The sequence below is a fragment of the Triticum urartu genome, chromosome 4A, assembly GCF_056163025.1.
Source record: "Triticum urartu cultivar PI428250 chromosome 4A, HENAU_Tu73, whole genome shotgun sequence".
In the NCBI taxonomy this organism is placed as follows: Eukaryota; Viridiplantae; Streptophyta; class Magnoliopsida; order Poales; family Poaceae; genus Triticum; species Triticum urartu.
Window position 1 is genome coordinate 25,623,553 of NC_141876.1, and position 9,962 is coordinate 25,633,514.

The 9,962-nt window shown below is 60.4% G+C and overlaps 1 protein-coding gene across 1 annotated transcript; it reads right to left on the reverse strand.

The window, feature by feature from the left end:
* Positions 1-6,101: 6,101 nt before the first annotated feature.
* On the reverse strand, positions 6,102-6,952 carry LOC147974575 (uncharacterized). The gene has a single exon (XM_087519509.1). The coding sequence runs from the start codon at positions 6,854-6,856 to the stop codon at positions 6,164-6,166; it is 693 nt and encodes a 230-aa protein (XP_087375635.1). The 5' UTR covers positions 6,857-6,952; the 3' UTR covers positions 6,102-6,163.
* Between the last annotated feature and the right edge of the window lie 3,010 nt (positions 6,953-9,962).

A 9,962-nucleotide genomic window follows, 5' to 3' on the forward strand; every position in this document is an offset into this window, starting at 1 on the left:
AAGAGCCGGCTGCCAGCCGAAGCCGAACCCGGATCTCCATCGAGCGAGACGCAAAAGGCCATCCCCGGGCCGTGGAGCGGCGGGGCGACCCGCCTCCGCCTCGGCCCCGTGGGGAGAGATATCCCACCCCACCGCCTGTCACGCATCCGACTCTCAGCGGCCGACTAGGTCGCCGCGAAGGAGTAGGCGAGAACGACGCCCGCCATCGGATCGACCGCCTAGCGCGATCCCTGGCGCTAGAGGAAGAAGATGATGTCGGCCCGCCTTGCTTCGGCCCCCGCATCCGCGACGAGCCTTTCCCCAAAGGGTTCTCGCTCCCAAGAGACACGCCTAAGTACAACGGCTCCGTGAAGCCGGAAGATTGGTTGATCGACTACTCCACAACGGTTAGCATAGCAAACGACAACAGGCGTGTTGCCGTGAAGTACGTGCCCCTCATGCTGCAAGGCACGACGCGGACCTGGCTCAACAGCCTCACGCCATACAGCATCAACAGCTGGCTAGACTTCACAGAAGCCTTCGTCCGCAACTTCACCAGCACCTACAAGCGGGCTCCCAAGCCCAGACAGCTCTCCTTGTGCGTACAAGGCCCCGTCGAGTCCACTCGCGACTACCTCACGCGTTGGGCCGAGCTCCGCAACTCTTGTGAAGGGGTGCACGAGGTGCAAGCCATAGAATACTTCACTGCCGGGTGCCGAGAAGGCACCCTCCTCAAGCACAAACTCCTCTGCGACGAGCCGACTACCCTCGACGAGCTTCTGGTCATAGCGGACAAGTACGCCACCGCCGACTCCTCAATGAAGACTGAGCTCCGGGTAGATGCGTCTAGGAAGATACTCAACCCGGTGCCCAAGACGCCGGCTGGCGACTCTGGCCGACGCCCGCACCAGAACGACCACAAGCGCAAGGGCCCCATGCCGCCCTCCACCAGTCGACAGGTGGCCACAGTCGAAGATGAGCAGCCCGAAGGGCGGCCTGCACCCAAGAAGCAGAGGGGCGGCAAGCCGGCTTGGCAGCCGGCCTTCTCCTACGAGCAAACTCTCGACGCCCCATGCAAGTTCCACAGCGGCGCGAAGCCGTCCAACCACACAACCCGGAAGTGCCACTGGCTCACCCGAATCTCCAAAGGCGAAGGGCTCGCGCCGCCTCCGCCTGCTGGTCCGCCGCCTCCGGCTCCGCAGCCGCCGCCCGCTCGGCCAGCAGTCGGAGCTGTGCATGATGAGTTCCCCGACGAGCATGCCGCCTATGTCGTCTTTATAAGCCAGCCTGAAGACCGGCGCAACAGACGCCGAGAGCACCAGGAAGTCAACGCGGTCGCTACCAACCCCGCCGAGCACATGCACTGGTCAGAAAAGCCTATCAGCTGGAGCCGGGCCGACCACCCAGAGGTGATGCCATCTCCCGGCTCTTATGCGTTGGTTTTGGATGCCACCCTTGCAACGGACAGACGCGCCGCCCGTTTCTCCCGCGTGCTGATAGACGGCGGGAGCAGCATCAACATCCTGTACCATGACACCCTGGAGAAGCGGAACGTCAAGACGAAGCAACTCATGCCTACTCGGACTGTGTTCCATGGCATTGTACCTGGCCTGTCCTGCGCCCCCATTGGCAAGATCAAGATTGATGTACTCTTTGGGGACAAGAATCATTTCCGTCGGGAAGCGATCTGGTTTGAAGTGGTGGACCTGGAGAGCCCCTACCATGCATTGCTTGGCCGACCTGCCTTGGCCAGGTTCATGGCTGTTCCCCACTATGCTTACCTCAAGATGAAGATGCCGAGCGCTAAGGGCATCATCACCATAGCCGGCGATTACAAGAAATCTTCCGAGTGCGCAGCAGCCAGTAGCCGGCTGGCCGAGTCCCTTGTGATTGCCGAAGAAAAGAAGATGTTGGACCGAGAAGTGGCCATGGTCGGCAAACAGACGGCCCTGTCCCCCGATCCCAAGGAGCGTGATGCCCAAGGATCTTTCCAGCCGGCCAAGGAGACGAATAAGATACCTCTTGACCCCGAGCACCCAGAAAGGTTTGCCGTCATCGGGGCAAACCTAAACAGCAAATAGGAAGGCGAGCTCGCCGATTTCCTCCGTGAGAATCGGGACATCTTTGCATGGTCCCCTAAGGACATGCCGGGTGTTCTGAAGGAATTCGCCGAGCACAAGCTACATGTCCGAGAAGACGCAAAACCAGTCAAACAACCCCTCCGCCGACTGTCGGAGGAGAAAAGAAGGATTGTAGGAGAAGAGATAGCCCGGCTTCTGGCGGCCGGCTTCATTATGGAAGTTTTCTTTCCAGAATGGCTCGCCAACCCGGTCCTTGTGCTAAAGAAGAACAACAAGTGGCGCATGTGCATAGACTACACGAGCCTCAACAAGGCCTGCCCCAAAGATCCCTTTGCCCTGCCAAGGATTGATCAAGTGATAGACTCCACGGCCGGATGCGAGCTGTTTAGTTTCTTGGATGCTTACTCAGGATACCACCAGATAAAGTTAGATCCGGCAGACCGCCTGAAGACCGCCTTCATCACGCCATTCGGAGCTTTCTGCTACCTGACTATGACATTCGGCTTAAGAAATGCCGGTGCCACTTTTCAGCGTTGCATGCAGAAGTGCCTCCTCAAGCAGCTCGGCAGAAATGCCCACGTCTACGTAGATGACATTGTGGTGAAGACGGAGAAGCGTGGCACCTTGCTGGAAGACCTCAAGGAAACATTTGAGAACCTGCGCCGGTTCCATATCAAGCTCAACCCCAAGAAATGCGTGTTTGGAGTGCCAGCCGGCCAGCTCCTAGGCTTCCTGGTCTCCGAACGCGGCATCGAATGCAACCCAGTAAAGATCAAGGCCATTGAGAGAATGGCGATTCCCACGAAACTTCGAGACGTCCAGAAGTTCACCGGATGCTTGGCCTCCCTGAACCGCTTCATCAGCCGGCTCAGAGAGAAAGCTCTCCCCCTCTACCGCCTCATGAAGAAGACCAATCACTTCAAGTGGAATGACCAAGCCGACCAAGATTTTCATGAGCTGAAGAAGATGCTGGCCACGCCGCCCGTCCTGGCGGCGCCGACTGAGAAAGAGCCCATGCTCCTCTACATTGCTGCAGCCAGCCGGGTGGTCAGCACCGTCATCGTAGTCCAGCGCCCAGAGGAGGGCCGAGCCCAGCCGGTCCAGAGGCCGGTGTACTATTTGAGTGAGGTGCTGTCTACCTCGAAGCAGAACTAACCGCACTACCAGAAGATGTGCTATGGCATGTACTTCACCGCCAAGAAGCTGAAGCCCTACTTCCAAGAGCACCCCATCACGGTCGTATGCACCGCCCGCTTGCCGAGATCATAGGCAGCCGGGATGCATCCGGCCGGGTGGAGAAATGGGCCATCGAGCTGGCCCCCTACACGATCTTCTACTAGCCTCGCACGGCCATCAAGTCCCAAGCATTGGCCGACTTCCTCGTCGACTGGGCCGAGACCCAGTACCTGCCGCCAGCTCCCGACTCCACTCATTGGCGCATGCACTTCGACGGGTCCAAGATGCGCACCGGCTTGGGAGCCGACGTCATCCTCACCTCTCCCAAAGGCGACAAGCTCAGATACACGCTGCAAATTCACTTTGCCGCCTCCAACAATGTGGCCGAGTACGAGGCGCTCATACACGGGCTCCGGCTTGCCAAAGAACTCGGCATTCGCCGGATCCTATGTTACGGTGACTCGGACTTGGTAGTCCAGCAATCATCCGGCGACTGGGATGCCAAGGACGCAAATATGGCAAGCTACCGCTTCCTCGTTCAGCAGATCAGCGGGTACTTTGAAGGATGCGAGTTCCTCCACATACCGCGAGCTGACAACGAGCCAGCGGATACCCTGGCTCGAATAGGCTCCACTCGGCAGGCAATACCAACCGGTGTCTCTCTGCGACGCCTCCTCAAGCCGTCTATCAAGCCGTCTCCAGAGTCCGATTCCATCTCCGTGCCGCCTGACCCCGACGCAGCAGCAGCCGGCTCGAAGAACCAAGCAGGTGACCCGGGGACTTCAATAGTCGGCCTGGGGACATCAGCAGGTGGCTCGGGGACTTCCGTAGTTACGCCCGACCCAGGGACTGCCACACCCGGCTCGGGGGCTGCGGTAGTCGGCCCGGGGACCGCACCAACACAACAGTTGGCGGCCAACTCCAGCATTTCACCACCCAGCCCGCCCGCCCTGGTCGCAGTAGCCGTGTTGGCAATAGAAGAAGTCGCAGCTCCATCATGGGCCCACTCCATCCTCAACTTCCTAATAAACCAAGATCTGCCGGCTGATGAAACAGAGGCAAGACAAGTCCAACGCCGAGCCGGAGCATACACAATCGTCAACAGAGAGCTCGTCAGGCGCAGTGTCACTGGAGTCCTCCAGCGATGCGTCGAGCAAGAGAAGGGCATTGCAATCCTCAAAGACATCCACCAAGGAGAATGCGGCCACCATGCGGCCTCAAGATCACTCGTCGCCAAAGCTTTCCGCCATGGTTTCTTTTGGCCGAATGCTTTGGATGACGCCAAGGAGTTAGTTAAACATTGCAAAGGGTGCCAACTCTTCAGCTCCAAGCAACACATGCCGGCTTCGGCACTCAAGACCATTCCCCTCACTTGGCCCTTCGCCGTTTGGGGAGTGGACATGGTGGGCCCATTCAAGACGGCGCGCGGCGGCATGACACATCTGCTTGTCGTCGTGGACAAATTCACCAAATGGATTGAGGCAAAGCCAATCAAGAAGCTGAATGGGCCGACTGCCGTGACATTCATCGCAGATATAACAACTCGGTACGGCGTGCCACACAGCATCATCACCGACAACGGCACGAATTTCGCCAAGGGAGCATTGGCACGTTTCTGCGTGACGCAGGGCATCCGGTTGGACTTAGCATCCGTTGCCCACCCGCAGTCAAACGGCCAAGTCGAGCGAGCCAACAGCCTCATCCTTTCCGGCATCAAGCCCCGACTGGTCGTACCACTGGAACGTTCGGCCGGCTGTTGGCTCGATGAGCTGCCGGCCGTCCTCTGGAGTCTGTGCACTACCCCAAACAAGTCAACCGGCTTCACTCCTTTCTTCCTCGTGTATGGTGCCGAGGCGGTCATCCCAACTGACATCGAGTTCGACTCACCTCGGGTAACCATGTACACGAAGGAAGAGGCCAGGGAAGCACGAGAAGACGGCATCGACCTGCTGGAAGAAGGCCGGCTGTTAGCCCTCAGTCGGTCCGCCATCTACCAGCAGGGCTTGCGTCGCTACCACAGCCAGAAGGTCAGACCAAGATCTTTCCAAGAGGGCGACCTCGTGCTCTGGCTGATCTAGCGAACAGCCGGCCAGCACAAGCTCTCGGCCCCTTGGGAAGGCCCCTTCGTCATTAGCAGAGCTTTAGGCAACGACTCCTACTACCTGATCGACGCGCAGAAGCCGAAGGCATGCAAGAGAGATGATTCCGGCAAGGAGTCAGAACGACCATGGAACGCCAACCTCCTCCGAAGATTTTACAGTTGAAATGCAGTATGTATCACGCTAACTTTTGTACTAAGTACGAGACAATAGGCCCCCCGAGGAGAGCTCGGGGACTGCCATCTTTTATCTATGAATGAAGAGTATCATGCTTATGATCATGTCATTACATTTACTTTTTTCGTCCGGCACCGGGTTCGACTAGTCGGCCCGGGGACTGGCCGCCTTGAGTTATATTAAAAATCCTACCCGCGGTCAGACAAGTAGTGTGCCGGCACCCAAGCCTTCTCTTGCCAAAAGTCGCAGTTCGAAGAACCGGCTGTCCAGCTGGCAAGAGTTAAAGGCAGGAAAGGACGCCCACACGAAAAACGGCTAGGGACTAACGGACTAATATAACAAAAGCCGTTTTTTCTCCCACCACCGACCGACTACCAGAGTAGCCGGCCGGCCGGCTTCCATTCACCTCGCTTCAATCTAAGAAAGCTCGAGTACTTGCCTTCCCAAAAGGGGAAGGCGGCAAAGGAAGCAGCCTAAGGATAAAAAGCATACGCGAATGGAAGCCAAACACACACATGATCATATTTACACGAAATACCTTCGAAAGGCCAGCATTCAACATAGTTTGAATACACCCCTAGTGGGTGGAACTACGCAAGTTTAATAAAAATTGTTCAAAGGGTAACAAGCAGGAAAAGCAAGGACGGCAGATTAAGCCAAGGGAGCGACTGGCGAGTCGGGCAGGCCGGTAGAGAGGGCAGTGCCGGCTGGAGGAGTGGCCGGCTGGCGAACCTCGGCATGATCACCACCTCCCGCAGAGGGCGCGCTAGCACGCGCCTCGTTGCTGGAGGCACGATCAGGCTGAGGCTGGCTGGCCGCTTCACCGGCCGGCTCGACGTCTTCGCCTTCCTCTCCTTCGTCGTCTTCGCCTTCATCGCTGGAAGCAATCTCCTCTGCCGAGTCCTCGCCCTCTGCCGGGTTCAGCCCGAACCATTCCTTCGGCTGGGCAACGCCATCGTCATTTATCTCAGGAGCAAAGGTGCTGATGTCAGTGCACTCGGCGATCGTCGAGGCATGCTGAGCGATAGCCGGTCGCACCTCCTCCATCTCCTCGTCGGCTTCCAGCCTCCAGGTGCGCAGCTGGTCCAGGTTTAGCCCGGGATACCAGGCTCGGACGAAGTCCAGCGCCCGCCCAGCTCCAAGCCGGGCTGCCGATGCCTTCCAGGCCTCGAAGCGGCCAACCGCAACCTCCAGCCAGTCGGCAGTCCGACTCGGGGTGCGGGGAATCGTCTCGCCTGGCCAGAGGGCGGCCAACACTTGCGCCCCGACGCGCTGGAGGCGTCGGAGCATGCGGTGAGCCGGCTGCAGCCGGGCTTGGACCGCCAAGAGTTGCTCCTCAAGCATCCGGCTTGTGTCCGACGCGATTTCAGCCCCCGCCTGCCGGCGCGCCTCGCGGTGGGCCTCGATGGTCTAGGTGGCAAGGACGGAGTAGCCGGGGAAGTAGTCTGCACAAAGAACAAAAAGCAGCACTAGTCAGAGCACAAATCAGGGGGCAAGGGGCAAGCAAGGAGTGAGGAAGGCGGCTTATCATCGATCAGATCCTCAATCCGGCCGTAGCCCTCGCTCAACGCTTGTTTTGCCTTAGCCCAGCCCGCCGCTTCGGTCTCGAACTCAGCTTTGAGGGTGTCCTCGCTGTCCTGCACCTTCTTTAGGGCCGCCTTGTGGTTCTCCTCCTGGTCGGCCAACTTCTTGGTCAAGCGGTCACGCTCCAGGACTAAGGCGTTGCACTCGGCTTCCTTAGCGCGAAGGGCGGCCTGGGCCCCGCTGAGCTTCTCCCTCAAGTCGGCATTGGCTCCTGCAAACACGAAGACAAAGGAAAAAATCAATAAGGAAGAAGTCGTCAAGGAAGATCCGACCCGACTGCTCAGCAGTCGGCCCGAATCTCGGGGACTACGCCCAGTGGGTGCGCTGACGCGCCCTCACAGGAGATGAACGAGACTAAGCACGCACTCCGGCTATTGGTCAGGTCCTCGGTCTTCTGGCCCAGCTCCTGAGCCTGGGAGTTAAAGGCAGCAGCGCGGAGGTTATGGTATTCCTGGAAGATCAGACAGGATGCAAGAATAAGATAGTTGTCAGGACCTAGTAAGTTCCAAGCGGCCTGCTCAGCAGCCGACTCGGAACTCGGGGACCACACCCAGTGGGTGCACTGACGTGCCCCCACGGAAGAAATCAAAAAAGCAAAACAACCAAGGCCAGAAGGCTCACCCGGATGACGGCCCGCGTCGTGAGGAACTCTTGGGTATATCGCCGCAGCAAGGCGGCCTGGGCTTGAAGCCGGTTCCGGACCTCCTGGGCCGCCGTGTTCAGCTCGGCCGTCCCCCCACTGGGCGTCCACTCGGACGTGCTGGCGCTGGCCGCCTCCAGGGCCTCCGCCGTCCGGCCGGCGCCCGCAGCTCTGTGCGGCTCTGACGCGGAGATAGCTCCCTCTACGCGCCGGCGAAATGCTGGCTGCACCTCGAGGCCGGCTCCTGCCTCCGGCTCGCCCCCGGCCGGTTGCTCTGGCGCCGCGGCTGGTCGGCCGCCTTGGCCCGCTCCAGTCGGCGCCGTCTGCGGCGCCTCCTCCACGAAGACCACGTGGTCCTCCCTCCTCTCCATCACCAGTGGATCTCGGTCGACCTCCTCCGATGGGGCACGGGGATATCGGGGGCCACGGCGCGGAGGGGAACGACGAGCTGCGGAGGCTGGTTGCGCGAGGCCTCTGCCTCCCTCTCCGCGGCCGCCGCCTCCGCCCGGGCCTTGGCCGCCGCGCCGGCCTGCTCCTTCGCTGCCTGGGCGGTCCTTCGCTCCGCCGCCTCCCGCTCCTCCCGCGCCTCCCGTGCGTTCCGCTCCGTGGCCTCCATGAGGTCGGCGCGGGGATCCACGCGGCGGGAGCCTGAGGACCCTCCAGTCGGCCCGACTACGGAGCCGCCAGGACCTCGCTCGAGGGAAAGCGGTGCCCTGCCCGGCGAGCAAAGAAAAGTTTAGAAGAGCCTCAATCGAAGAAGACAACAAAAAATACAAGACGCTTTACACTTACGCCGAGATCGCCTGCGGCTGTTTCACCGCCTTGTGGAAGCGGGCCGCCTTCACGGCCGCCTCCTCCTGCTTGGTCGCCGCCGTGGAACCTTTGGACTTCTTTGGCCGGCTGCCGAAGTAGGTCGACACGGCCCGGCGTTTTTGCGCGCCGCCACGGGCAGTCGGCGCGGCAGACGGGCCCACGCCTTGATGATCAGGCGCCGGCTGGCGGTGCGAAACGGCTTCGACCTCGTCATCGTCCGCCCAGTCCTCAAGGCCGGCCCCGAGCCTCGCGCCGCCTGCCTTGTCGCATTCGGCATCTTCCATGGCGGCCGCTCCCAGGTCCGGATCATCGACGTCGTCCACCGTGCGGTCGGGGAGGAGCTGGCGCTCTACCCCTGCGGCCCCGGCCGTCGGCAGAAGAAGAGGGTTCTGCGGAGGGCAAACCAATCGATCAAAAGTCGGCCATCATGAGGCCGGCTACCAAAGGAAGAAAAGAAGAAAAACTTACAACAGACGGGGGGTTTGCGCGAGAATACGGCCCCTTGCCGTATCGCCAATCCTCGGCGAGCTTGCAGTTGGAGATGTAGTTCACCATGTAAGACACCTCGACATGAGGCATCTCCCTGGTGCTCAGCCGGCACGGGTCAAAGCGGCCGCTCATCTAACAAATCATGTGGGGCCGGCCTTGGAGCGGAAGTATTCGGCGCTCCACGAAGGCGGCCACCAGGTCGGCTCCGGTCAGGCCCTCCGACTGGATCATCACCCGGAGCCGGGCGACGGCTGCTTTCCCGGCCTGAGACAACGACCTGGCCCGGTAGCTCCACGAGGGTTGCCTCCCAGCCGGCGGGCCGACTACGTAAGCCGGCAGGTTGATGAAGTCGCGTTGCTGGGCGACGTTCTTCACGTAAAAATAAGACTTTTGCCAGAGCTTCACCGACTGGATCAGCGGGATGGGCGGGAACGGATTGTTCTCGCCCGTCCGCCTCATGGCGATGAAGGCTCCGCAGGGGGCAGGCACGCCCGCGACAACGGTGTTGAGCTTGCACTGGAAGAATTCTCCCCAGAGCTCGAGAGTGGGGAGAACCCCAAGAAAGCCCCCTCACAGGGTGACGAAAGCCGACAGTAGCATCACCGTGTTGGGTGTAAGGTGATGCGGCTGGAGGTGGTAAAACTCAAGAAAGGCGCGAAGGAATCCGCTCGCCGGGAGGCCGAAGCCGTGCAGGCAGTGCGAGCGAAAGATTACCCGCTCGCCCTCCTCCGGTGCCGGCGAAATCTCCCTCACCGGCGCACGACGAACCTGCACGTAGTTCGTGCCCGGCAGACGCCGCGTCCGGTGGAGGAACACAACGTGGTCCTCCTGGATGTTGGAGCCGTCCCACGAGCTCGACAACGCCATGGGAGCGACGCGGCGAGGAACAAGACGATGCGACGGCGGAGACGCGCACGACCCCGC